The sequence below is a fragment of the Talaromyces rugulosus genome, chromosome VI (genome assembly GCF_013368755.1).
Source record: "Talaromyces rugulosus chromosome VI, complete sequence".
In the NCBI taxonomy this organism is placed as follows: Eukaryota; Fungi; Ascomycota; class Eurotiomycetes; order Eurotiales; family Trichocomaceae; genus Talaromyces; species Talaromyces rugulosus.
In genome coordinates, this window is record NC_049566.1 from 4,720,009 (window position 1) to 4,747,985 (window position 27,977).

Consider the following 27,977-nt stretch of genomic DNA (forward strand, 5'->3'; position numbering starts at 1 on the left):
AGTCCAGTCGATTGGTAAAAGAACCATCAACAGGGAAAAAGGATATTTTGATTTGCCAGTCTGTTTAGTACGAGCGTCCTGCGTTAAGTCGCGCAGGAACACATACATCGCATATTCCAAACTACAACATATGCATTGAGGGAGATTAAACGATAATCTTCATATAAGTAACAGCATAATTTAGACATCATCGCACTTTCTTACAAGTCCAAGTCTGCAGCACTTGCAATGTCATTTATTTCGGTGCCAATCTGGATCTTGTAGATATATGTATCGATATCTACTTCTTCACCTCGATATGCACCGAATTTGGGATCGGCCCTTCCGGGAAACGTCGTAGCAGTCAAGTTAGACTTCCCTTCTATGCTACTGAATCCTTGGAGGTCTCCATTCCAGTACAGCTGCACCCACCCTGGCGATGAGGTATTGATTACAATACCGACAGAGTACACCGTATTTGCAGTCACATCTGTTGACCACTGGGCCTCTCGCTTCGAGTCACTAGAAGCTTGGTATTGGAATTGGAGTTGCCCATTGACAATCTCCATGGCTAATGGAATATTGGCTCCACCGTCCTTGTTGGCTTCGTATTCCTTGCTAGGCGAAATTAGCGTATGGAAAAAAGCGACCAAAAAAATAAACTCACAACTGCCAAATCATCAAGCTCTTCTGGATTTCTGCCAATGAAAACTGGTACCCAATATAGTACGTGGTGTCCTTTTCAGTCTTCCCGGAGAGTGCATGATACTCAGATCGAATATCGCCTTTGACACGGTGACAACGTAAGGCCGCGGTCCCGTTAGGGTCAGCCCCGAGCTTGATGTACAGATCCTGTTGGTTGCTGGAAACCTTGTCGCCTCGAGCAGCTTCGAGATTTAACTGTCCGATTTTGGAGGCGTCGCTTAGACTATCATTGGAGGCGTCGAAATTAACAAAATACGAACATATTGCCGACGGGATGAGCGCAAGAAATGGAAGGTAAGAAGCACCCTTCATTTTGAGTGGAATATCGATTCTTCTGAATTTTGTGTTATTTCGTAGGGAATATCATCGTTGGTGTGTAGTCCTGGGGCGTTAGCTCTTATATTGCTTGCTTATAGTTAGGCAATTATTGAATTAAACCACGTCACTAGTGGCGCATAACTGTCTTCGATATTTTATGAACACTTTGCGAATACGACGCTACATCTCAATAATTCCATCTGATAGAGACATGTGTAATATTAGTGGGGGATATTTTAAGATCACCAAATAAAAATCAAATATTCAACTCTCTCCACGCACACCATTGTCCACGGCTAGTGGGTGATTTTGGCATGGTCCCACCGAATGTAAAACATTCGACCATTCCCAGTGCTGGGGGGATTCTACGAGATAACCACAGTGTGTTAAGTTGCTGTCGCTTCCTATATAGGAAAATGGTACGGCAAACAGCTCGCAATTTAGGTTTATTACTGTTAGCTTGGGGGCTGTTCATAATTTTGACAGTGTCATGCTTCCTGACACATGCGCGAGCCATTTACAGAATATTCTAAAAAAAAAAAAACAAAACAAAACAAAACAACAAAACAAAAGAAAGAAGAAACAGAAAATAAAAATGCTAGAAGGATCGAGGAATCGAGTTTACTCACATTTACGTGGAAGAGTTGATCATCATTTGGGGGCGTCAACTGGCCGAGACGTTCACTAATCTCGCTTCCGCGGCCTAAATTCGACAGTAAGGGGGGCTGGGTATCTTGATTAAGGGAAAACTAGATGTCAACAACAAAAGAACATCCGAGTGATCAATCAGCACATAGATCGAAGCTGAGATTTATGAATTGACATTAAAAACATTCATGAGATAGAACACTCTGGTGTTGACTTCTTTCTTATTGCGAAACGTAGGCCTCTGAATGTTTTGATATAGGAAGCTATGAATCATTCGACGCAGATTTTATTACCAGGTGGAAATCCGAAATGGCTCTTCGCCCCTTCTCACTCTCCAACGATTACTCGACTCAATTAAATCATGACACCCCTGAACAGCCCACCCCCATTTCCGTAGGAATCCTGGTGTGGCTTCCCAGCTGTCAACCAAATGAGGCTCTCCCCATACTATCAGGCCATTTCGCGACGTGGTAACTTCATCATCGACTGCATTGACTAGATTCAGATTACACGGTATCGGATGCACATGCACTGTTGAGAAAGATCCTGGTATTGGGGTTGTGTCGACTAGGTTGCCGACCAAGTCATTGACCAGCTCGACATGGTTAAATTGTTTCTCCCAAGTTATGAAGTTTTCTCTCATTGTCGGAAAAGGAAAAATGTCGACCCACACGAAATGGAGGAAGGATGTCTGTGACTGGACTGGAGCGAGGGAGGAGGGAAGACTTTTTGAGGCGTGTGTTATAACTGCTCGACTGAAGAGAGTGTCTTCACTGATTTCGGCATTGGGTGCAAGTTCTGGGATAGAATACAATGCCGACTGCCATAGTACGTCCTTCGTCGCACGCAATGCCCGAAGTACGTTAAATTGAATCAGCGTAAGCAAATGATCAGCAGGCAATGTCGGGACAATTTCATATGTCTTGTCCCGGTATTCTAAGCCATCATGATGGCTTAAGAAATATGTTCTGGAAACATCAACCATTATCTTCTTTCGCTGGACAGTGTTTTCAGCACTGAGCTCTGAAAGAGTGGTATGGTTGTATAGATTATCATCGTATTCCGATGAGGCATGGGACTCTTCAAGACGCCAGCGATCAATATGAAACGGACGCTTCTCATTCGACAATTTGGTCTGATGAATGCGCAGTCCTGTTCAATAATTAGACTATCAATTCTGCTAATACGGAGCTGTCTAGTTCATGGAGACTCACGTCGGGCTCTTTGGTTCAATCGATTCTGGAGTCGTTTCCGCTCCTTTTTACTTTCGCTAACTGCCCCTGCTCCATTTTTTCCATCTAGCATGTGATGTTGAAGGCTAGATATTGCTCTAGAATCTGCCATTTTGGGGTAACCACCCTGGTCGCCCAAGACGGCCCGTTCAGCAAGACTGTAGTAGGAAATTATGGATGTGACAAGCGATCATGCAAAAATGGGTTACGAGTTTCCTTCTCACCAAAACGCAGAGAGTAATAAGTGTCAGCCAGGAAAGAACTAATTCTGAGGTTGATGAAAGAGGTGCGAGAACAACAATAGTGGAGAAATGGGCTCATCAGCTTGTGGTTAATGCTAACCGCAATAGGAATTTTCAGTCATCCCTGCACTAACCGCATGTGTCGAAACATCAATCGAAAGGAAACAGCAAGATGCGATGATTGATGACGTGAATACCGGAGAAAAAGGCCCTGTATCTGGTAAAAATCGTCAGCCATAGTGTCACCCTTTTCGTGGGATGTTTATACCGTATGTAACCTGCTCAGGTATATAAGGCAGGTCCGCGCCTGCCCAAAACTAAGACATGAGTTCTTCAATGTTATCTCTCAACCATAGTATTAATATTGGCACAACCGCATTTCTCCTTCTTTTAGGCGTGTTCAACCTCATCACAGACTACAATGAGTCGCTACGATAAAGCCCACAAGGATCCTCAAGGTCCAGGGGATCAGCGACCAACCGCTTTGAATATTATCCATGACAATGCCTTGGAAGGGGCGTTGACGGGGAAAGTAGCTGTCGTCACTGGCGTCTCATCCGGTCTAGGAGTCGAAGTCGTTCGGGCTCTGGCGACAACAGGCATAAGACTTTTCCTTACAGCAAGGGATGTGACAAAAGCAAAGCAAGCTCTGGGGGATCAACTGCAAGACACCAAGGTTGAGCTGATTAAAATGGATCAGACCTCAATGCAAAGTGTCCGAGAAGCTGCCAAAGTGATTCTGTCGCGGACAAATGCCGTAAACATTCTCATCAACAATGCTGGAATCATGGCTGTCCCGGAACTCGAGCTTACCGCCGATGGATACGAAGTCCAGTTCGCTACCAACCACCTATCACATTTTCTCCTCTTCCAGCTTCTCAAGCGAGCTTTGCTGGCTGCAACTAGCCATGATTTTCAATCGCGAGTTGTCATGGTGTCAGCTTCAGCGCACCGTATCTACAGCACACACCCCGACAACTACCACTTTCAAAATGGTGGATATCACCCATGGGTAGCATACGCCCAGTCAAAATGCGGGAACATATACATGGCAAATGAGATTGATCGCCGCTATGGTCATCTAGGTCTCCATGGTATCAGCCTTCATCCAGGTATTATTGCCACAGATGTTGGTAGGTTTCTATCCGACGAGACAAAGGAAGCGATGAAGCAGGACAAGATGCTGCGGAAAGTGCTGAAGACCCCAGAGCAAGGAGCAGCGACCACGGTGTACGCTGCGGTCGACAAGGGTTTGGAGGGCAAAGGCGGGAAGTATCTCGTCAACTGCACTGAAGCAACTCGCGGTCCCGATGATGGCCAATCATCAAGTGAAACTTATGTTAGCCACACATACTGCCCGCAGAAAGAGGCCGAGCTCTGGAAAGATTCATTGGAAATGGTGGGCTTAGAAGATGATGAGTGAAAGGAGTAGTAGCATCGACCGGTAGCGACATGAATTCGTTTCATACCATCAGTGTTTTGGTTGCTGTCTATTTGTTTGTGAATACTGCTGTCGGGGAGGTTAGCATTTTCATTGTGCAAATTAAATGTCTGTTCCAAAAAAAAGAGCATATTCAACTAATATTTGAGGTATTCACGTGCTCGATATCAGCTGAAACAAGTCGTTGGTAAGCCGAAGAAAGAAAATATCGTTAATATTCAATATACATGATCGATTTCCAAAAGATTTAGGATAACTAGCCAACCCCGCGTACTCCGTAAATAGAACTCCAATAGCCTTTCGGTAGTTTCCAACGGTCTTGTTCGCGCCCCTTAAAATTAGATCCTGGGTAACGCGCTTTTTCTGCCTAACTGGGCAAATGTCTCCGGCTCGCGCCGGAACGGCTCAGCGCTAACTACACACTTTTCTGGTTTTGGGACGCGAGTTGTGTTTCGAAGTGGGTTTGAAATTTTGCCAAAGCCCAGGGCGCTGAGGACATTGGTTGCTTTCCTAGTGGCATGTCCAAAATGACAGGCTACGATGCAACGCCTCAAAGTGTCAAAAGAACCAAAACCAAACAGCAGACATCTAGATACACGCCACCATAAATAGTACAATACTAGCTAACAGCATTGGCGACGCGACTGTCGAAGATTTCGGTTATTAACCCATTCCCCCGCTAGGTTGCCTAATCCTCCAAGAAGACGCTGTCATATTCCGGAAACCTACACAAGTGGGAAAGTACAGACAATATTGGAGTGCCAACGCTTACAGAATGCGTAACGTGTTTCTTCTTCCATTGGTTCCAGCGGTGGCACCGCTTGTCGCTGCTATAACACTTCATAAACGCGACGTGCCGACCGTGGTAGAGCTTCCCCTTGAACGCAGGCAAACTGCGGCAGTTTTGAGCAGAAGAGACTCCTCGGTGGGCGTTTCAATTTCAAATGAGGTACTTGTCCCATTTCACACTCAATGCTTGTAGTGTATCACCGACCAAATCCTTAAACTAACAGAGGTCGACAGGGGCAAACTGGTTACTTGTTAAACCTGACCCTCGGAACACCCGCGCAAACGTTTTCACTCGGGCTGGATACTGGTAGCAGTGATTTATGGGTGAATGTTGCAAACTCGTCATTATGCTCGGCCAGTGATGATCCGTGCAAACCATTTGGGTTATACAATGCCAGCGCATCCTCCGACTACAAACCAGTGGACGCCGTGTTTAATGCGACATACGCAGGCGGTGACAACGCCTATGGCTCATATGCGACAGACACTCTCGGCCTGGGCAGTACCAAAATTGATGATTTTCAATTTATTATTGCGGAATCATCTACCGACACTCGTAAGTTGCCCGAAATCAGTTCTTTCCTAGAGGTGATATTATATGCTGACCTCTTTGTTCCGCTGTATGTAGAGGGCATTGCTGGCATAGGATACAAGATTTCCACATATGAGGCCGAACATGAAAACAAGGAATACGATAATCTACCTTACGCTCTGGTTGCAAGCGGTGCTACCAAATCGGCTGCTTACAGTCTCTGGTTGAACGACATAAGGTCCGGCACCGGGGCCATCCTGTTCGGAGGTGTGAACAAGGCCAAGTATCATGGTGACCTCCAAACTCTGCCAATTGTGCCTGTTTACAACAGATATTATTCATTGGCCATCGCATTAACAGAAGTGTCGGTACAAAGCAGCTCCAGTTCCAGCAGCTACAGTGACAACCTTCCGCTAGCCGTTTCACTGGATACAGGAACCAGCTTGACAGCGCTACCAGAATCTCTGGTAAATAAAATTTATAAGGATCTGAACGTGACATACGTCGAAAAAGCTAGCGCCGCATACATTGAATGCGACATGACCAACAAGGACTATAATGTGACATACAGCTTCTCAGGTGTAGAAATCACCGTTGGTATCAGTGAATTGATATTGGACGCCACAGAAGAAGGTTTCCCCACTGGAACTTGCATTTTTGGCTTGGTTCCTAGTCAGGAGGGGTTGAACCTGTTGGGCGACACTTTCTTGCGCAGTGCTTACGTCGTATACGATCTTGAAAACAACGAGATTTCTCTTGCAAACACCAATTTCAACCCTGGTGATGACGACATTTTGGAAATTGGCACCGGCACAAGCGCAGTTCCTGGCGCCACTTTGGTCCCTTCAGCAGTGTCTACCGCCACTGGAAATGGTGCTACGGCAACTGGTTCTGTGGCAACTGGTTCGACGATTACAGCAACAATAACTTCCACCGGGGATTCTACTAGTACAGCAGGGACAACTTCTGCTCCTACTTCTGGATCCGGATCGGATTTGACCTCAAGTACCTCTTCCGGTCTGGCGGCTATGTCTACGACAAACGCTAAACACCTGCTCTCTGGTTTGGCGGGCGCTGGTATTTTGTTGATGGTGTAAATAGCCATTGTTTAGCCCCATGATACCAAACTGTTGTCTTCAATGTTTCTTCAACAAATGAATGGAAACGTTATTGTTCTCAAAATACAAGTCTGTATACGTATGTATCAATGTATATGTATCAATCACAATATATAATGCCATGATATGACTGCACCACATGTACATATGTAACACCATGGAAATATCAAGAATTCTCAAGTTCCTCACAACCGCTGCTGAACACTGGGCGAAAATCTCGGTTAGTGGTTATTCATATTATGCGATGCTAGTGACTTACTTAATATGAACAGACTTGGTCCTCATATACTCGAGCAGCCCGTATTTGCCAAGCTCTTTTCCGATTCCGCTCTGCTTGAAACCGCCAAATGGAGTTTGATAGGCTGGAATGGTTGGCCCGTTCACAGACACAGAACCACTGTCGACGGCAGAACTGACGCGCAGGGCCCGATCTAAATCTCTCGTATAGACGCTACCTGTGCGAAGGAGATTGGATAGGGGTTAGTGCAACATACAAACAGGAAATGGAGGGTTCTATAGTCGGCTAACCTGCGAGGCCATAGCCTGAGTTATTGGCGAGTTTGATGGCATCTTCCTCTGTTTTAAACGTCTTTATCACTAGGACTGGCCCAAAAATTTCCTCTTTGTACGCACGGCTATCGTCCGAGGGATCGAGGAAAATCGTCGGTTCAAGGAAATAGCCCGTTTCGCCTTTGCGTTTCCCTCCTGTTAGTAATTTTGCACTTTTCTTACCATCGTCAATAAATTTAAGAACACTGTCAAACTGTTTCTTATCTGCAAGTGGTCCGAGGACGGTTGTTTTGTCTCGAGGGTCTGCTCCCAAAGTGGATGATGCTTTCTCAAACTCGCCCTTTACTGCCTCAATAAACCTGGGCGCAATATCTTCTTGTACGTAAAGCCGAGAGGCTGCCGCACAAATCTGCCCACTGTTGACGAGGAAACCGTGCGATGTATTGCCCACCGCAAGAGCAAAATCGGCGTCACTGAAAACAATGGCCGGCGATTTGCCACCAAGCTCTAGGACCACCTTTTTCAAGTTGCTTCTTGTGGCTTGCTCTTGGACCTTGATACCAGCATTGATTGAGCCGGTTATACTGATTTTGGCGATTCTTGCGTGACTAGAGAGCAGAGAGCCCGTTTCTCCACCTCCTGATACGAACTGAACAACACCTGGCGGAAAACCTGCTTCTTTGTATAAACGCGCCATAGAAAGCATAGCTAACGGCGATTTCTCCGAGGCTTTAAAGATAAACTAATATGTGGATTTTCAGCATGAACACAAATACCAAATGAAGGGTTAGATTCCATCAATCATCCACATACCGCATTCCCAGCAGCTAAAGCAGGGGCAATTTTCCACGCAGCGTAGAGAAAGGTAGCATTCCACGAGGCGATGCCTGCACAGACCCCTAGGGGTTGATGTGTGGTGAACTTGTGAACACCGCCTTCTGAGGCAAAGGACTCGCCTTCGATTTTGTCGGCCCATCCAGCATAATCTGGCCATTGAGTAAACACACTATTCGCGTGTCGCCATCGACGTAGAATTTGGAATTTGGTTCTTACATCGATAGCACCCAATCATGTGCGGCAAGTCGAAGCCCAAAATTAGTGAGACTGGCTTTCCCATCGCAATTGTTTCGAGTAGAGCAAGCTCTTCGCTATGCTGCTCGACAAGATCAGCGAATTTAAGCATGCATGCTGCTCGCTCAGCGCCTGTAAAACTGCCCCATGGGCCGCGTGACAATGCTTCGTGTGCTGCGGTAACAGCTGCATCAATCTCTTTTGGGCCAGCGACTTGAACTTCGGTCGAGATGATCGAGTCATCGAATGGGTTCCGCACAGTCAGTGTTTCCTGAGAACTGGACTTGACATACTATGATAAGAGTCAGCCACGCTGCGATATTTTAACTCGGAAGTGTTATTACCTCGTTGTTGATGAACAGGCGCGTTTCCAATTGTGATGCCGACATTTTAACTAGGATGAATGAATCGATGATTGTTTTGCTGACAAGTTACTAGTAGTAGTAAAGGATGGAGGACTGAAATATAAGCAAAGATGCTTCGGAACACAAATGACGGAATGTCGGAAATCGCGGCTTCGCATTCCGCGATATGAGAAAATCATGCGGGGTAGTGGCTATTAAAAACTACTAATCATTAAAGGAAACAGAAAGTTAATTGGACGATTTTCATAGGATTGAATTATCAAGGCTCAATTTTAATTGCCGACAGGTTACCGAATGTGATCGCAGAAAACAGGGAGCTACACAATTTGGATAGATCGACATACCTAATCCTACATATTAAGGAAGAATTCCGTTAACGGCATTACATCAATTGATGTACATGTATTATCCATTGATAACTAAGCAGCATGCACAATACCGCCTGTAGATTAACAAGCTAGCTTAAAGGACATATCACCGGCGTTTTTTCTCTGGAACGACCTTTTTCCATGTTTCCCGTATTCTGGTCAATGTACAGTCATCCAATTCATACCGACTTTCCACAATCTCTCTATCGTATTCTTTCCACGCCTCCACCAGGCGAAGTATGAAGTTTATCAATCCCCACAGAAAAATTGTGAAGGCTGTTGTGCAAACCGCGGCGGCACAAAACGCGTTGCCACTCGATCCATTCCCAGTCAGTTCCTGTATGTTCATCCCAAAGAACGATGTCACTAAGGACAGTGGCAAGAAGATGAAGGCTAAAAATGTCACTCGTCCGGTCGAGCGTGATTGAGCAATGGAGTTTCGCGACTCGATTAAACTAAGAGTCCCAACATTCACTGAAAGTCTATCTTTCATGTAGGCCTCATCTTCTCTAGCTTGTGCCAATATGCGAATATAATCGTTCATAGCATCCCCAATTTCAGACAGTTTAAAGCCATCGATTTGTTTCCTCATTTTTTTGGAGATGTATGCTTCGATAGATCGTGTAGTTGTAGAAAATGTCTCTATATCTCGCCGAGCTTGAATCCAGAGCGCTAACAACATTTCGTGCGACTCTGTTGCGTGTGTTTTCTCAGCTATAGGCCGGTATTGGGATCGTAAATTTTGCAGATCAGCCGCGAATGCTTGTCGGAACAAGGTGAGCAACGGTGTCATGAATTCTACAGGCTCTTCATTGAAACGCTTAACAGTCTCCGTGTCCATTGATTTCCAAGCGTAAAATAGAAATTTAATGTGGGCTGATTCTGGAGCACCGAGAGCAGCACGATCACCGGGCGACCCATTATAGACCTCAAATGCGTTCTGTAACGTGATTTGAGAATTCCATGCATAATTGGAACCGGGGAGTCTTTCCTTTATGAGTCCTTTCAACGGATTAACAGTAGGGTAAAGCTCCCGGTCGAGTTTTGCGCAGCGGTGATTGAGGAATATGACGACTTCAGTTGGGAGCCAGAGAAGTTAGCCCTTGAGGTAAGCTTGACTAGCAATGCTTTGCTATTTTCTTGTTATATCTTCACTTACCAATTTTCACACAATGGTGATTTATGATTTTTTTGGTTATTGTGGCCCATGCCCTAACAGGTGAACCACCCTGGAATTCAACGTGCAGTGCGAGATAATCCGCGCTAAATGACAACCGATCTACATCGACCGATTCTGCCCTGTTTTTTATACTTTCATATATCGACCATAGAAAAATGGGATCCAGGTCGTATGTGACTCCGAGGAAGTCCATTACGTGGACAGGAGCGAATTTTAAATCATGACTCGGTGAAAGACACTGTACAATAATAATACGTGTACTAAGGTCACTGGGCTGATCGAGAAGATGCTTGTTCAGATCAACGAGAATATTCCATGGAGGTATGGGATGGTGCCCATGCTGAGGGACCCCGAAAGACCGGAGACCTAGCGTCCCATTTTCCAATGCGTCCACGACATAAACATCACAAGGGTTTGCGTTTTCCCAGTTGTCTTTGCTCATTGAGCGTGTAAATTGTATATAGCCAGAGTTCTGGACTTTAATGCCTTCCAGGTAGTCGGCGTAATTTGCGAACATCGATGGGTAGAGAAGGCATCGATGCTCCATTGGTGGAGACATGGACAAATAGTCCAGTCTGCACTAGAAGCGATAATTGGACGTCGATTTCATCAAAGGAAATGGCGTAGTTCAGTCTAGCTGCTAAACTAGTTTGTGAAGTTGGCTTTTCATGACATTGAGCTGATGTTGGGTAAAGCTCGCGGGGAAATTGCTGGAGTGTCACATCACTTTCTGGAGCCTGGTCGGCGCTAAACACGGCAACATGATTGATCAAATCAATGGGCGGCGGACGCCAAGACCAATATTTTCTCGCCTTCTGATCCAATGATCCAATAACTTCTTCACGGTTCGGATGGCGATCGACAAGGGCCGTGGCCGAGATCAGTGATTAACAGGGATGCCTGACGGTTGGACTGGGCATATATTTTCCAACAACGGTGTCAAACTTTGTGCGTGTTCCAACTCATCGCACTCCAGCCGGGTCCCTCCAGCTTCAGGCAGTACGGTCTCGCACCAAGAGTATTTGGCTTCCCGCGGAGACCGTCGTGATTGTATCCAAGGCTAGTATGTAGTTAATTCTATCGCCATCTAATGGTGGTGTAGACGCTAACATCGACTATTACTACTATTGTGCAAGCGCTCGGAGGAAAAGTGTGCATAAACCCCGAGCGGTAATATGTTTCAACCTTGATTAGCTCTGCTTCTGAAATGCAATCATGACCTATAGATTTCATTCGCCATGTGCTCAGGAATGTAAGGGTCAAACCATGTCCTAGTATAATAAGATTCGTAGCCTCCGTATTGTAGGAGCCAAACAACAAGCTCTCCATTCAGTCATACTTTAGGAGGCTGATTACATTGTCTTCGGCATCCAATCCATCAGAAGAGGTATGTACTAAATTTGCTATTCGAATGATGATTTTCTGCAACTCTTGGATGATGGATTTATTAACAAATGCTCAGAAACATCACTCGATTTCCAGGATAGAATTACGATCCCACTGCTCCTCAAGAATGCCACCAAAAAATCCTCGTTTATATGTGGCGAGAACTAAAAACAAGAATCCGTCTGCCGAACCAGAATGGGAATTTGTTATAGCCTCTTATTCCACGAAGAAATTTTGCAATAAGATCTGTCTAACCACGAGTCTCTCCCCTGCAACAAATACCTTTGCTCGAAATTACCAAAACGTTCCAGTCACCGTCTCACAAACAAGTAACTACGTGGTCATTGTGTGCGTCGCCAAAATACAGGATTACGAACGGTTCTACAACATATTGAAAGCACAGTCGACCCCTCAGAAAATCAAAGCAATATCGTCTCGGCTATGGGTGCAAGGAATAATAAATGCACTCAATGAAGATATCGGTGCTCTTGGGACAAAAGTCACGGACTGGGAGACCGTCGGGCCCAAAACCGTCGACTTTATGAAGAGAATGATCCAAAAGGAAACAGATTTGACAAGTGGAGGATCTGTGCCTCTATGTGATCTCCTCACAGGTCATGAAATACCATTTCATAATCCATGATATTGTACCAAGAAGCTTTAGGAGATTGAAGAAGGGTTTATTGTGAATCATGTTATTCAAAATCAATGATACTTAGAATACAATATGTGCCCTCATGGTCAGCTGTATTAAGTGCTCTCTTATAAAGTTTGGTTGCTAGAGAATGAGACAAAGGATCATTTAAATTATCAAAATAAAGGGACTGAGAGGCTGTAGCTTCAAGTAATATACCTCAGATTATGCCGCCTATACCATGATAGCCGTACCAAGTGGTAGATTACGGCTTGAGGATCCAACGTAAACCTTGTATTTCCCACCCTGCAAGGCCCATTTTTGTGTATCAATGTCCCAAACACTGAGGTCCCGTCGGGTCAACGGGAACTGAACCGTGGCGGAGCTTCCAGGAGCCACTTCCACTTTTTCAAACCCTCGAAGTTGTTTTACGGGTCTACCTGGAATTCCAACGTAAAGCTGAGCAACCTCAGCGCCAACTACCGATCCGATGTTACGGACTGTAGCAGTCACGTTGGCAATGTTTTCCCACAAATCAATATGTCCACCTTGCTGAATTGGACCACTTGGGTACTTAGGGGCACTCTTGGTGCTGATAGATGTTTGAAGCCCAGAAAAGGAGAAAGTTGTGTATGATAATCCAAAGCCAAATTCGTAGCGCGGTGTAATATTTTTTGCATCGAAGTCACGGTAGTCAATATACAATTCCTCGGTGAAATTTGATTGTGGGAAGAGGCCGTAGGGGGTCACAGTATGTTCGTGATAAAGTACATTGTAGTCGGACTCGTTCTTGGCCACAGTATATGGTAGTTTCCCGCTGAAGTTATCGTTGCCATATAATAAAGATACGAGAGCACGACCGGAGTCTTGGCCGGGCAAATGAGCAAAAACAATCGCGGTCACATTAGGGTGGTCAACGAACTGGTCCACAAGTCGCAGTCCAGCGTTGTGGATGACGACGACTGTGTTAGAACAGGTGTTGGCCACCGTATTAACAAGTGCATCGGAGTAATCATCGTGAAGACCAGCACGGTCCAGCCCCTCCGAAGCAAATGCATTGATAAACACCAAACAGGCATCGGACGCCTTCATCAATCCCATGTTACTAGGTGAGTCTGTAGTATCCCACATTACGACAGTGTTATCCACAAATGCACGCTGTTGGAGAGCGTCAAGAGGGGAGCTGATATATGGACCATTGTTTGCGCCTGATCCACCGCCAACGCTGAGAGTTCCATTTAGGGCAACTTGATTGATGTAAGGCTCGTCAACGACAGTCGTTGAAAAGGCATCCCCGACTTGAAATATGGCGGATTCGTAACCAAATTGCCAGGGATTACTGCCAGGTGGGTTGGCAGGTGACATGTATTGGTCGGGAACTTTGGCGTCATAACCAAAGACCGAGATTAGTCGCGGAGATCGTAATGGAAGACTGTTGTTAATGTTCTTTACCAAGACATGACCCTCAACTGCGCCATTGAAAAGAGTCGGCTTCGCATTGGGGTCGAGGGCATTGACAATATCGTGTGGTTCACTGATATTATAGGGCATTCCTTTGCCAGGGGTTGGGTAAGACGAATTGTCCTGGCCCATTTTGTACCAAGCAGCAATTATTCTATAGGAAGTTAGCATTTGCAATGGCTTTGAAACAGCTTGTTGGACATACCTGGTAGCCATGTCATCCAGACGCGACATCGACACGCTCCCATTAGTGAATGCTGATGTGAAATTGTTTCCCCAGAAGCTTTCGCCGTCAGGCATTGCCATATCCAGACCAGCAAGGGCTGACGCCACTCCAGAGTGCTGTGCAAGCCAGTCCGTGACGACAAACCCATTGAATCCTAGTTCTGTCTTGAGGAGACCGTTAAGAATCTTGCTGTTTTGACACGCGTGGGAGTTGTTGACTCTGTTATACGAGCACCTGCAAGGGAACACTAGTTAGCAGTAGTTATAAGTTGTTGGGCGAGAAATCCTCACATTACGTTCCCAGTGCCCGCTCTGATAGCGTCCACAAATGGCCAGAGGTATAGTTCGTGTATCGTCGTGTCATCAATATTGCTGGAAACAGATTCCCTCATCTGCTTCTCAGTGCTGTTAGTGGGGTTCCGATAAAGTTCTTGCTCGTTTCCGATAAAATGCTAAATGCCTTTGTTAGCTTTGGCGTTTTCGAGTCCCAAGGATTTAGGGACATATGCATAACTACCTTCAAACTAGTAATGACTCCTTGATCTTGGACTCCCTCGACAGTTTCGGCTGCAAGGGAACCGGACAAGTAGGGGTCGTTGGCAAACCCTTGGCACAATATCAGCATTGATGATTAGATATGCTTCTTGAGTTTGCATCCAGAAACATGATCTGAGTCGAAGATACTTACCCTCCCAGTTTCTTCCACCGCTGGCCATACGACCCAAAGGTCCAACAACCGGGCCCAGAGCAACTTGCACACCCTTCTTCCTAAACTCACTTCCCATATAATAGCCACGATCGTAGGCAAGTGATTTGTTCCAACTTCGGGGAAAAAGCAGATAGTTAGCATCTTATCCTTCGTCTTGCGGATCTTGATGGATAAAAGTTTGTCCTACCTAGCACCGACATGCATTCCGCTTGGGTAACTATTGACAAAGTCGGTATATCTGACACCATTCCCAGCGTCTTGAAGGCACATTCCAGGGAAGTCCAGCCGGGGAATTGCTTGGATAATTCCCGAGCAGCCATTTTTGGGTGTGACGCCGTAAGTCAGGTTGTTCTAAATTTCAATGGTTTTAACCGTTTAGCAAAGAAGCAATATCTACGGATAAAATCGGCAAGCATACTTTCTCTTCCAGAGTCATTTTCGCAACAAGAGCTGTTGCTTTCGTGTAAGCCTCGGACCAGTCACCGGTGCCTTGGCCAATTGCTTTATCGTAGTCAGGTCAATGTTGATAACATGAACACTATGGAGTTATGTGCAGACATACGCGAAGGGTAAACGGATTCAGATTGTCCATAAAAGTACGTATCGGACGTGATGTTTTGCTCTGCATAGGTGCCTGCCAGCAAAGCTGACATAACAGCCAGCGTGATTCCTGTCTTTGAGACCATTGTGGGCAGCATGATTTAACGTCGTCGTAGCGTTCATTATGCGTTCTTACGTAGGATGGGGTACTTATAGTACTTATGATGGAGCTCCCAGCCTACGACGAAACTCCACAAAGCAAATCTCTTACCCGATATATGTACAATAAAACTGGGGCAATTGGACTTTAGCCGGTAGAGATCGACATTGTTCTTTTCTGCTGAGTATAGAGCGTAGTGGTCCACCCTAGGCCACATCCTGCACGGAGTTAGGGTACCTGTTCGTACCCGGGAACACGGATATACATGTCTGGCTACATTATCCGTCACTAGCACATAATGACTACTAAGTGAACGGATGGACACTTTTGCCATTGCCCATTGTCTAACTATATTACCTCTCAGGGTACATAAGGAAAAAGAAAATCATTTCCCAATGGAGTAACTTCGGCAGAAGTCACTATCACTAAAAGTACGGAGTATGTGACTAAAGCGTGAAATGTAGCCGTTGTGAAGTCTGATCTCCTGTATTTTCCCGCGAATTATTTGCTTTCGCCACCCACTCTCATACGTACTTCCGCTCGAGCCTTTTAGTGACTCGTGGTCCTCATTATTGTCATTTTACTGCGGAGTATATTTGAGACTAGTTGACAGGAATCATGTGGGATCTGTGCTGAAGAAAATAGGTGCCTCTGAACATCCTTGAACCACGACTCTTCTTCACCCCGCTTTTATGACGCCGGGAAACCCCCAACCCACCCCTGTTTACGCAAAACTCAATAGCTTAATTTATATATCTACATCTCTCTTTTGCTGGTGCCTAAATACTGTTGGAAATTAGAGATAACAAAGTGACTCGTCACGTTCCATGCCCGGCTTAACCTGAATTACCAAAATTTGAGATGAGTTCCAGGGACTTGTCTGCAATTTCGGGTGAACTTCCGGTTCATAAATCGCTCGGAGAACTCCCCGATTACTCCCTCTACCTCGGACCAAAAAGATCCCACTTGATGAGAGGAATTATTACCTGGAAAGGTAAAGCGTTTCGTCGGTGATTCGTTCATAAACCACATTCGACTTGATCGCCTATTTATTTGCCGAAAATTAGAGCCGGGCCCGTGGAACGTTGACGAGTTCACTTGTGCCTCATGAAGCTGCGCAAGGAGCGGTTCGTTAGTTTCATCCTCCACCAAGAGGGGTATCGAATTACCTTAAGTTGATTTAGCGGGTGAAAGCCATGTTGACTAGAATTATCGCTAGAAATTGGATTCTGTTACAGTAACACGTAGCTTGAATTTCGAGGAAGAAAAAAAAAGGTGGAGGTGTGATGAAATCTGGTGGCCCAACATTAAGTCAAGCAGTAGACAACATATGATATAGATAATTCCTACTAAATATATATGCATGTAAACATGCATTTATACTTTCAACAATCGAACATTGAACAATTCTCTCCTTATACATGTGAACATGAGAAAAGATCTCTTAAGCCTTAATTACACAAGAATGACACCATAATATGCTTATAGGAAGGAAGGACGAGAATCGAATAAAGGCTGGTCGAACTACTCAATGTGTCTGATCACCACTCTGCTTCTCATGTATCGTCCTCGTAACGAGGCAGGAGAATATTTGAAGGAAAAGTTTAATCCTAATAGCGCACCACAGACTTAATTAGCATCAGTGATCAAAACTCTATATATCATATAGAGCTTAATGTAGTCTTAAATTCAGTCTATACCATTGTCAAATAATCCAAGGCACACAGGGAAAGTGCGTTGGTTTTCGTAGAGGGCGAATGTCACAACATTGGAAGGTTTGTTCCCTCAGCATGTTCCACCATAATACTGTAGACACGTATTCTTTATCTCGCAATTGATCGCTACAAATTATCTCACGTGGACAATACATGCAATTTGAAAACATGGATAGGGAAAACATAGCTCTTAAATTTTAATGTTCTTACTAAACATAGTGTATGAATTAAGGTCCAATGTCATACTCGCCGACAATTTGAAATATATGTGGATACATATTTACAAATTATGCCTTTAAGTCACAGGCGTAGGAGACCATCATGTGAAGTATGCAATTGGCATATCATGTTTATTTATTTCTTTTGGAGATCATAATTGGGTCGACGTCTTGGTCAAACCATTCCCTGTTGTATGTGATTGTGGGGATCAATTGACGGTAAAATTCACTAGTATCGATCTGGTAGTAAACAACCTTGATTAGAATTTTTTTATCCGTTGCTGATATACCTAGAAAATGGCCAGTTTTGTCTTTGTGACAGGAAACAAGCATAAAATTTCGGAAATTAGCTCTATATTCAACGGCGATGTATCCTTCGAAACAAGATCCATTGATTTGCCTGAGATACAAGGTACTGTCCTGGAAATCACGCGGGAGAAATGTCGCGTGGCAGCTGAACAGGTAGTGGCCCTTTTGGTTCCATCGTGCGCGATTGTAGCCACTGAAAATAATAACCACCTAGATCGGCGGCGCAGTTTTAGTTGAGGATTCGGCTCTTGAAATGAATGCCCTGAACGGGCTTCCAGGCCCATATGTGTCTGTCACCCCACCCCCCTAAATTTCTAATTGAGCATAAGCTCAGACCAACGTCACAGCAAGGATTTCGTGGAGCTGCTGGGAAACGAAGGACTATGTAGATTACTGATTCCATATGTGGATAAAACCGCACAGGCCGTCTGCACAATCGCATATTCCTCGGGACCAGGGTCGGAACCTGTTCTTTTTCAAGGAAGGCTAGTGGTATGTTTGTTGTAAGTTGAGAACGATTGAATATATCTGAATTTTAATAGGGCCAGGTGGTTCCCGAACGTGGTATTTCTTCTTTTGGTACGGCTTTCTTTCAAATGTCGTATATCTTCCAACAATATCTTTACTGAGTTAACACAGGATGGGAGCCGATCTTTCAATTTCAAGGAGAAACTCTAGCTGAGATGAGCCATTCCAAGAAAGTAAATGAGCCTTACAATGTGGCCATGATTTCTTCTGCTAATCATGTTGTAGAATTCGCTATCTCATCGCTTTCAAGCCTGCATGAAGTTTAGAGAATGGTACAAAGAAAGCCGAATGAGATAAGACATACGGCTGTGCAACTATAACCAGCCACCTACTATATTTCAGGTTTTATCCATGTTTCCCATTATATCTTGTACAACTAAAGTACCGATGTTAGTCAATCGCTCGTGCTCCTCCGTGAACTAGTACTTAGCACATATAGGATAAGATGTTAATTGCATAGTACACGTACAAATATAGATTTATTTACTAATTACTGAGAGACTACTGGTATAATATAGTATTTTAATTTTATACAATTGATATTGTATTAAAATAATAATTAATATGACTACGCATCAAAATCAGTAACTCAACGTACAAAGGTAAAAGGTTTAAAGCCTGCAGTCATGATATTTGTCAAATTTCTCTAAGGTCTATCTATATTTTGCGCCAATAAATGCTTAGGATTATTGCGACAACTGGACGTGGCGGTCGCCTGACGCAGCTGAGATGTAAGTCACTAAGAAACCAGGGATTTTGGACAACGAGTGCAAGGTTATGCGATATATCAATTAATACATAGACACAGTAACAGTGCTAGAGCTATATATAATACCAGAGTAAGCAGCTACATGGTTTCACAATATTTTACCGTTAGGGGCATTGGAGAGATATTTGGAGAATATATTCAGTATTTATATGGCGTTGCAAGAAGAAGAGCCAAATCGACGAGACACCGACACCAGACTAGCCAATGATGTTTCCTAATTGCGTTAAAATAGCCCTCAGCCTCATCGCAACATTCAGTGGAATGTAAATTTACCGTGAATTGACCATTTACATAAAGTTACGAAAATTACAAGGCTTTATGGATTTTAGGGCTGGAGGTATCTATGATTGGCTTAGGAAGCTCTACAATTTTCAGGCTTGGCAAAAGTGTTTGTTATTTCCCTTTCTGAATATACAACAAGGCACACACTGCACATGAGTTTGGTAGTTGACAAGAACCACGCTATGGAGTATGAGACTTCCGCAATATTGCGCACATGAAGTATTTAATGCCATCGCCGCCCCCACTGCACCGTAGCATCAAGCCATGTCCTGACAGGGTAAATGATAGGTCCCCGATACGCGGTTGGCTTGTCTTCCACTTTGATAGGTTTCTGAACGAATGATCTAATACACAGCGGTCGATAATGACCTACAAGTTTATTGAAAATCAATAAAGCAGTGATCACTGAATCTATCTTGCCAACACGAAAATCGTATCGAATAAGGTTTAACGTGTATTGCATACTAAAAGGGCCTGTCTATGTTGCTTTTCCATGTCAAGGGTAGTTGCGCCCTTGCACCATCCCCACGAAGCATAGATCATGTTGATCTTTTCCCAACAGAGTTCGTTTGACTGATGATCACGTCCTGGGCTCAGAACAATTATGCTGACTGTGGAGGCTTGCAATAGATTCATTGAGCCAACATGCTAGGGCCTGGCAATCTAACCATCGCTAGTGGCTGTACGGCTTCGAGTTATAAGAGGCCCACAACATCCCTCGCTAGTCATGTAGTCTATCTCTATTTTATGCACACTGCCCAACACCCACCATGCTCCCCGGACTGCTGAATCTACTATGGGCCATCTCCGCGTCGGCCTACGTCGTTCAAGATGGCAATAAATGTGAACTATATCCCGAGTCTCTGAATAACAACGGCGACGCAGTCGACGATTCGCCCTCGATCCTACAGGCATTTGAAAATTGTGGTCAGAATGGCGAGGTAATCTTCACCAATAACACCTTCTACATCAACTCGGTTCTCAACACGACCAACCTTGTTAACTGTGACGTGTCGGTGCGCGGCGAGCTTCAATTTTCCACTGATATCGACTATTGGCGCGACAACGTCTACTCGGTTGTATTCCAGAACCAGTCTACGGCATGGCTTTTTGGCGGCGAGAATGTAACATTTCGCAGCGAAGAGGGCGGCTGGATTAATGGTAACGGCCAGACCTGGTATACCTGGGCGAAGGGTACATCAAATATCCCCGGGCGACCCATTACCATAACTTTTTTCAACTCGACCAATTTGTGGGTGGATGGATTGAACATTACCCAGCCGCAGTTCTGGGCCACGCTGGTCTGGCAAAGTTACAATGTCTCACTAACCAACCTGTACGTTAATGCGACCAGCAACGATGGAAGTAGCGTTGTCAATACCGACGGCTATGACTCGTGGCAAAGCGATTTATTGCTAGTCGAAAACGCCGATATAACCAATGGCGACGACTGCATTGCTGCCAAGGGAAACACCTCCAACTTGCTTGTTCGCAACGTCACCTGTCACGAGGGCTCTAACGGGATTACCATCGGTTCTATAGGTCAGTATCCGGACACGCCAGACTATGTACAAAACGTAACATTTGACAATGTACGTTGTCTTGGCTGTCTCGATGGCGCTTTTATCAAAACCTGGTCAGGCACTCCTGTCACGACAGACTCCAACGGTGATGCCGGCGGTGGCGGTACCGGCTTGGTAAAGAACGTCACCTACAGCAACTTCTATATGGAAAACGTCGGCCTTCCTATTCAAATCTCGCAGTGTATTTATGCAGAGGCCAATGGATCCGGATGCAACACCTCGACTCTTCAAATTGAGGATGTCTCATGGATTAATATCACAGGGACGTCGCAGTTCAATATCGCCGCTTCTATGTACTGTTCCGATGCCGCGCCGTGCCCTGGGATCAAATTTGATAATGTCAGTATCCAGTCAGTGAACCAAACCTTGGGGCTGCCGGCCTATGGAACCGATCAGCAGGATGAGGTGTTCCAATGCGCAAACCTGATTGACCAGGACTCAACTGGCATCCCATGCAACTTGGTGGCACCTGACAACTATGGGCAGATTGTGTCTAGCAATGTCCAGGCACAGTAACCTCTTCGTTTCTCTTTCCGCCCCACACGAGATTGTTTCATTGTTCATTGATACCTATATGTACTCGTGAATCAGTACATCGTCAATTTGTAAATAGTAGAACTTTCAATGTTAATTCGATCCTTGTATAAAAAGAGACTGTTGCTAGCCTGATCGAAGTGAATTCCTATTAGCTGTCCTTCAATTTTATCCATTGATGGCACCAGTTGACAATCGATATTCTGGAAACGTTACTGAACGAGAGAATATATATAGATATCATAGAGGGCATCACATCAATTGCTTAAAAATATTTACTAAAATACATGTGTTATACTATCATATCTTCAAGTACATACATGATTATATACCGAGTCAAAATTATGTATGGGAAAATAAATAACACCGTAACAATCAATTGATGGAATTCAGTGAAACGGGATAGTTGAACGGAGAAGTCGGCTGGAGCTCTGCAGCCGATCGGACCCGAAGCGAGGATCCGATGCGGAGACGGGGACAAAGCAACAGGATTAATGTAATAATAAGGATAACAATAATATGAAAGCGATACAAGCATAGCTACATCGATTAATCAATTAAATTAGCTCTTGACAGCTTTGCCGAAGATGCCGTCATGCGCAGATAAATATCGTACCAATCCTCTGCTTGACATTGATACAAGTTTTGAATCTCGTGCTTAAAACCAAACCGCCGACGACAAAAATAATAATAATAAACGAAACTTCTATTTACATCTGAGAGATCTAGTGCAATGTCTCCGGCGCTCACTCAAGCCGGCACGACTGTTTCGTCTGGCCTTGGGACAGCGTCTAATTCTACCCAGACCAGTGCATTTCCCGACGGACTCAAAACATGTGGCCAGGTTCCCCCAATATACAGTCTTCTTCGTCCCTACGAAGAATATCCAAAGGAAGTGACTGGCCCGACAGTATGGAAAGCGGAAGATTACCGCGATCATCCTGAACGGTGGACTCATCCACTAAGTGTTCTAGAGATTGACGAATTGAGTCAAGCCGCAGAGAACTTTATTGCATCTGCAATGCCATTAACCGGGATCAGCAAGGTGGGTTATTTAACACCTGAAGTGTCAAGACTTTCATGAATTCGTCCTTATTGTTTAAAACTCCTGCCAACTAGGCCCATTTTCCTCTTCCGACATTGGCGAAATTTCTGAGTGAGGTTCGCGAGACTCTCCTCGACGGCAAAGGCTTTATACTTCTGAAGGGTATGCCCGTTAGAGAATGGGGTTTACACAAGTCGGCCGTGGCATATATGGGAATGGGGACACATCTGGGTTACTTCGTCAGCCAGAACGGCCGAGGCCATGTCCTGGGTCACGTTAAGGATTTAGGAGAGGATGCTACCAAGACAGATCGCGTCCGAATCTATCGAACCAATGCGAAGTAAGCTATCCATGCAGTTTTCTTTTTGGCTTTTCATATGTATCTGAACGTGCTGCAGACAATTCTTCCACACGGATGGTGCCGACCTAGTAGGACTTCTCTGCATGGCCAAGTCGCTTTCCGGTGGCGAGTCTGATATCGTCTCCATGCATCATGTATTCAACACGTTACAGCGTGAGAATCCCGATGTGGTCCGTACACTGACCGAGCCAAACTGGTATTTCGACCGTAAGGGCGAGACTAGCGTGGGCCAGGAGGAGTGGATCAGGAGTTGTGTGTTCTATCTCGAGAACGACCCAAATAGCAACAACTCTCCGCGCCCGTACGCAAAGTTTGACCCGAATAACGTGACGTCTCTGGCGAGATTTAATTCAGGCCCCAATGCAGTTATACCGCCTCTGTCTGAGAAGCAGCTCTACGCAATGAAGGTTCTTGATGAAACCTGCACTAGGCTTGCGCTTCATATGATCCTCGAGCCTGGAGATGTTCAGCTGTTGAGTAATCCGCATGTTTTCCATGCGCGAACTGCCTACACTGATTATCCTCCGGGATGTCGCGATGATAATGGAGACCCAGTGCTTAGAAGGCATTTGATGAGACTATGGCTGGCTGTACCAGAGACAGAAGGGGGTTGGAAGCTTCCGTATGCTAGCAGCAAAGAAAAGAAGAGAGGCGGTGTTCAGGTAAATAACACCCCACCTGCTGCACCAATCGATGCGGAGTGAGTGCCAGTTAGCTTAGTTAGACGACTGAAATGTGATTCGAGTATTTATATGCTCTCTTCTACGGGAATCTGCTAAATGAGGATTTTATAAGATAAGAAAACAATGAATTCCCACAGCAGACTGTCAATATTAAAAGCCTGTGGCTTCAAACTATGCCATCTAAATCACTGTTAGGCATCCATAAGTCTAACTGCCCTGGTACATCGTCGGAGTCGGGACCACTTTGAAACCCGGGAGCGCATGGAAAAAGCCCTGTATCCTGAGTACCAGATCCAACAACTGTTTCAGCTGGTTGCCATGCCCATCCCAAGTCCGAGGTGAAATACATTTGTAGTTCGTCAAACATAGCTCGCTCAAAGACAGGGGTACCGGCCAAAGACCTATCTGTAAATGTCGATTGATGGGCTTGTCGTGATGTATGAAAAGCTGACTCCGACAAGGTAGTTCTGTTGGATGGTGCTACCGTCTCAGGTGTATGCTTCTCTGGGATGGCCTTCCTGGCCATTCGATAGATGGACAGGGGATTTAAGACATATTCTGGTGTGCTCTGCGGCGGTGATCCACGCGCTCTTGTTCTTGAGCACGGATCATCGCGTGTTCTCTGAAAACAGGCAGTAGAGTAAACATATCCTTCCCCTTTTTCGGGTTGATACGGGTCATCTGGAATAATATCCATCCTTTGGAAATTCTGCGAATATAGACCAAACTTTTCAAGCATCGTATTTGCGGCAAGGTACTTCAACATAGTGTCAAGTGTTAGTTACGGCATAACAACATTTGCTGAAGAGTAGAAAATACCAGTGGCTCAGCTACAGCATGGATAGCTTGCATCCTCTTCAACGCTTTTACATTTCGCTCCAGAAGCGGTACCGTTTCTAAAGTGAGAGGCGTCTTCGTATCGGAAGGGTCAATGAGTTGTGTCAGGTAATAGACCATGATTCGGCAGCTATCGTAAATGATGGACGGAAGCCATGAATCAGCTAGGATTCTCGTTCCGTGGCGCATAGCCTCTTCTACGATCTTCGCAATGCTCCTGGCATGTTCAAATAGAGTCCACTGTACAGAATGTAGAAAGGGGGATTGCTCCTGTGGGAAGTCAAACGCTGCCCGAATTTTGTACAAATGCGGCGCTCCGATACGATACAGGTCACACATGGTCTCATGATAGCCACAGTGTAAAATACAGAGAGCCCCAAGCTGGTGGGTGTCTTTCCTGATATATACGGCTGTCGATGTGAACTGCAGGCTAGGCGGAAGTGAGTTATACCACGCTTTGCATTCAGCATCCAAGACCGAAAACTCTGAATCTGGAAGCCACGGTAACTTGGCCTGGTCTAGATGTTTTATATACCTGGAAAGAACTGTGTCAGAACGGTCCACATTCCACTAATATGCAAAAATTACCGTAAAACCCGTCTCCTGATCTCCATGTGCCGCAAAAAATATGCGGCAATGCCCATGTTATCTTGCGGGTTAGACGGTCTGAGCTCAGGAGAAATGAAGGGCAGGGGCTGACGATCTCTAAGAGTTTCAGTTATGCAAATTATCTGTTGCGTAAAGTTCCTTTCGTTGCATGGTAATTGGATCTTTAGATCATCGTCGTTGATCATCGTAAGTTGGTCTACACCACTACCCACGAGAGAGTCGGCGACATAACAGCTCCACATTAGCCGACGGCGGGACTCTCGGATAGTAATGGAGGGATGTTTTTCGGTCTCTTTGCAGAGGATGTCGGTGGAGTACTCTAAATTGATCTGAAGGGCCTGAGACATACGCGATGCCATGGCGCTGAGCATGAAAGCAAGCGCATAGTTCCCTATTCTTACTACATAGTCTTGAAGAAGATGTGCTGCCTTGATGATGTTAGTAAAATTTGTGTTTCAATGCTACTCTGAGTCATGGAAAATGGACAAGGAACTTTACCATCAAATTTTGAACAGAAATTTGATCCAAATCTGTTAGAATGAGATGTTGTGCTGCGGTCGCCCACTGGCTGCCAGCTGCACGAATGAATCCTGGCTCAAGCGAGAGGCCTTCCTCTTGCTGTTCGAGGGCATAAAATCTTAAGGAAAATGTTAGTAGTTGCGCTGCAGTAGAGTCTTAGTGTGAACTCACTGAGCGCCCAAAGCGCATATTATATGAAGAAGAGCGTTTCGCTCTCTCGGTAAGCCCCTTGCCTCCATGTTCTGCAAAAAGGAAGGTTTATGGATGAAGGCGAAGCAGCGAAGAGGGTGAATATTAGTGAAATACTGCTCAGCTAGCAGTCTAGCCTGCTTAGCAGGGGGAAGCGTTGGGGAAGTCAGCCTGGGATAATTTAGCACGTAAATACTACCTTTCAAAAAAATAGACGGTAGAGTATTACCATGATAGAGATGATTTTTCGTCTACTATAGTAGCCGTCGACTGCTGCAGAGGATCAGGAGATGTGCTGCGATAAGCATCGTGGTGCGTGACTGGTACAGTATCGATCTCTCTAGTTCCATCGCTTAATGATGCAACGGCTGTCGTAGACGCCGGGTTGGTAGGAACAGTCAACCTTTGCGCCCATGCTGGCAATGACTGCGGAGTCTGCTCGTACATGCACTTGATTCTCCTTTGCTGGCATCTCATACAGGATGGCTTGACACCATTACACTTCGTTTTCGATAGTCGACATTCCACGCAAGCCCTGTAGATACGTTCTCGTTTCCGTCGAAATGCATCAGTAGTTTGGTTCTGCTTTGAGAGCCCTACATGATTGTCTACACGGGCAACTCCACTGGACTCTTGTTCCTGACCCCCGGTGTAGTAACTAGCACAAGGTAAACCAAGTCGCTCACAATTAGTACATCCACCAGGGCGTTCGTCACATTTCACCTTTGACAAAGATATTATTAGTTGAACAATATACATAGGTGTAACGCGATACGAGACGTACTTTACGGGCGCGGCAAATGCGGCATCCTTTTCGCATTAGCCAAATACTTCGAAATGCGTACAACGAAACACAAACCAGATCGCGATCGCGTTTTCCTACTCCGCTTCGGAGTCTCCCCTGGCTCAATCGATTCCATGACTCACTTCTACGAGTATGCCTCGCTCTTCTCGACATCAACGAGGGTTGTAAGGAGGGTCGGAAGCCCTTCGGAATGATCGCTTATCTTCAAATGTAGTTCCCGAGGGACCGGGCCACGCAATTGGCTGCCGGATGTTCTCGTAACCGGGGTTCTTGGCGACTTGATCCATTCATTAATTATTACTTTGTGCGAATTTACATGATAGGAAAAGGACATACAATTGAAGCTTCTTGGCGTTACTTATGCCGAGAAAGATTCCTTTTCCCCGCGTTAAGATAACGACTTCGAGCTTCAGGACGTTCTAGTTCTCTTGATCGACCTGGATTATGCTACATTGGACTTTCTCCTGTTTCGAACGTATAGTGTTCATAAATTGCTTCAGTTTGAATTTAATTGCAATTGTTTTTGTCGCTATAACACAACCAACATACCGCGTGGAACGGACTAGACGGGCTTGCTTGTTGCCAAATCCCCACAACAATAACAGCGACAAAGATACATCTCGGAACATAACTGACGTCGGCCCTTGGTAAACCACCGGTGGTACAACCATTCATGACACCAGCAGATTCCATCTTCCAACTTCAAGCCCCTATCTGAATATGGCCTTTCTTCTAACTTATGAGCTATACACCTGTAGAGCTCGTTGGAAATGAAAGTCAATTTCCGACAGCACAAGTGGAGCTAGCTTTTGAATTTCCGGTATGAGCTTGCTGATAATGGCGTTTCCAAGCGCATCGGTAGCATTCTTGATATTTGTGAGATCTGACTCCACGAGACCAGTTGCTGATGCAACACCCAAAACAGCGGTTTCAAAAGCTTGGTGATGGGCAATAAAGTTGTCAAGAAGGCTGTATACAGATGTCTGCAACCCGGTGACCGAATTGGTCACCGTGATTGAATCTGCCTGGCCCAGTACCGATGTAGCATTGGCTGTAGCAGTGGTGCTCTGGATTCCTGATAGCAGATCTTGAGCTTGCCCTTGGATTTGGAGAGCAGTTAAAGTTCCTATCAACGAGCCGTTGAATGTATTGAGAGTGCTGTTGATAGTAACTATGTCGTTTGTGACATTTTTGATGCCTGCTACAATGGCGTCGGGACCTGAGGCAGCTCGAACGATGCCCAGGAGGCTTGTTGATAGAAAGAAGGTAATGATACTATGGTGCATGTCGAAGAATTTCTCGAAAATTGCAGCTTATGGAAACAATTTAAGCAGGAAGCCTGGTGATATAGTGGAATGTTCAAACGTATAATTGTGGT

At 45.2% G+C, this 27,977-nt stretch overlaps 12 protein-coding genes across 12 annotated transcripts; 6 read left to right on the plus strand and 6 right to left on the minus strand.

Moving 5' to 3' along the window:
* Positions 1-200: 200 nt before the first annotated feature.
* On the minus strand, positions 201-996 carry TRUGW13939_11942 (uncharacterized protein; the record flags this gene model as incomplete). Its single annotated transcript, XM_035495046.1, has 2 exons — positions 201-597; positions 647-996. The coding sequence occupies 2 exons, from the start codon at positions 994-996 to the stop codon at positions 201-203; spliced, it is 747 nt and encodes a 248-aa protein (XP_035350939.1).
* A 943-nt stretch (positions 997-1,939) lies between these two features.
* On the minus strand, positions 1,940-2,994 carry TRUGW13939_11943 (uncharacterized protein; the record flags this gene model as incomplete). Its single annotated transcript, XM_035495047.1, has 2 exons — positions 1,940-2,802; positions 2,865-2,994. 2 exons carry the CDS (start codon positions 2,992-2,994, stop codon positions 1,940-1,942), a joined length of 993 nt encoding a protein of 330 aa, XP_035350940.1.
* A 551-nt stretch (positions 2,995-3,545) lies between these two features.
* Positions 3,546-4,547, plus strand: TRUGW13939_11944 (uncharacterized protein; the record flags this gene model as incomplete). Its single annotated transcript, XM_035495048.1, has 1 exon — positions 3,546-4,547. One exon carries the CDS (start codon positions 3,546-3,548, stop codon positions 4,545-4,547), a length of 1,002 nt encoding a protein of 333 aa, XP_035350941.1.
* A 793-nt stretch (positions 4,548-5,340) lies between these two features.
* TRUGW13939_11945 (uncharacterized protein) lies at positions 5,341-6,983 on the plus strand (the record flags this gene model as incomplete). Its single annotated transcript, XM_035495049.1, has 3 exons — positions 5,341-5,514; positions 5,589-5,910; positions 5,983-6,983. 3 exons carry the CDS (start codon positions 5,341-5,343, stop codon positions 6,981-6,983), a joined length of 1,497 nt encoding a protein of 498 aa, XP_035350942.1.
* A 276-nt stretch (positions 6,984-7,259) lies between these two features.
* Positions 7,260-8,974, minus strand: TRUGW13939_11946 (uncharacterized protein; the record flags this gene model as incomplete). The annotated part of the gene is made up of 5 exons (XM_035495050.1): positions 7,260-7,459; positions 7,533-8,256; positions 8,328-8,500; positions 8,568-8,877; positions 8,930-8,974. The coding sequence occupies 5 exons, from the start codon at positions 8,972-8,974 to the stop codon at positions 7,260-7,262; spliced, it is 1,452 nt and encodes a 483-aa protein (XP_035350943.1).
* A 450-nt stretch (positions 8,975-9,424) lies between these two features.
* Positions 9,425-11,015, minus strand: TRUGW13939_11947 (uncharacterized protein; the record flags this gene model as incomplete). The annotated part of the gene is made up of 2 exons (XM_035495051.1): positions 9,425-10,392; positions 10,478-11,015. 2 exons carry the CDS (start codon positions 11,013-11,015, stop codon positions 9,425-9,427), a joined length of 1,506 nt encoding a protein of 501 aa, XP_035350944.1.
* A 996-nt stretch (positions 11,016-12,011) lies between these two features.
* Positions 12,012-12,527, plus strand: TRUGW13939_11948 (uncharacterized protein; the record flags this gene model as incomplete). The annotated part of the gene is made up of 1 exon (XM_035495052.1): positions 12,012-12,527. The coding sequence occupies one exon, from the start codon at positions 12,012-12,014 to the stop codon at positions 12,525-12,527; it is 516 nt and encodes a 171-aa protein (XP_035350945.1).
* Positions 12,528-12,752: 225 nt separating this feature from the next.
* TRUGW13939_11949 (uncharacterized protein) lies at positions 12,753-15,599 on the minus strand (the record flags this gene model as incomplete). Its single annotated transcript, XM_035495053.1, has 8 exons — positions 12,753-14,133; positions 14,185-14,439; positions 14,496-14,656; positions 14,722-14,810; positions 14,893-15,026; positions 15,101-15,264; positions 15,332-15,414; positions 15,476-15,599. 8 exons carry the CDS (start codon positions 15,597-15,599, stop codon positions 12,753-12,755), a joined length of 2,391 nt encoding a protein of 796 aa, XP_035350946.1.
* Positions 15,600-18,185: 2,586 nt separating this feature from the next.
* On the plus strand, positions 18,186-18,484 carry TRUGW13939_11950 (uncharacterized protein; the record flags this gene model as incomplete). The annotated part of the gene is made up of 2 exons (XM_035495054.1): positions 18,186-18,347; positions 18,398-18,484. Coding segments are annotated over 2 exons (249 nt in total), but the record flags the coding sequence as incomplete, so codon positions are not given.
* A 1,720-nt stretch (positions 18,485-20,204) lies between these two features.
* On the plus strand, positions 20,205-21,533 carry TRUGW13939_11951 (uncharacterized protein; the record flags this gene model as incomplete). The annotated part of the gene is made up of 1 exon (XM_035495055.1): positions 20,205-21,533. The coding sequence occupies one exon, from the start codon at positions 20,205-20,207 to the stop codon at positions 21,531-21,533; it is 1,329 nt and encodes a 442-aa protein (XP_035350948.1).
* A 751-nt stretch (positions 21,534-22,284) lies between these two features.
* Positions 22,285-23,661, plus strand: TRUGW13939_11952 (uncharacterized protein; the record flags this gene model as incomplete). Its single annotated transcript, XM_035495056.1, has 3 exons — positions 22,285-22,596; positions 22,671-22,936; positions 22,995-23,661. 3 exons carry the CDS (start codon positions 22,285-22,287, stop codon positions 23,659-23,661), a joined length of 1,245 nt encoding a protein of 414 aa, XP_035350949.1.
* A 756-nt stretch (positions 23,662-24,417) lies between these two features.
* Positions 24,418-27,885, minus strand: TRUGW13939_11953 (uncharacterized protein; the record flags this gene model as incomplete). The annotated part of the gene is made up of 8 exons (XM_035495057.1): positions 24,418-25,012; positions 25,066-25,514; positions 25,585-25,723; positions 25,777-25,965; positions 26,024-26,452; positions 26,579-26,604; positions 27,149-27,292; positions 27,352-27,885. 8 exons carry the CDS (start codon positions 27,883-27,885, stop codon positions 24,418-24,420), a joined length of 2,505 nt encoding a protein of 834 aa, XP_035350950.1.
* Between the last annotated feature and the right edge of the window lie 92 nt (positions 27,886-27,977).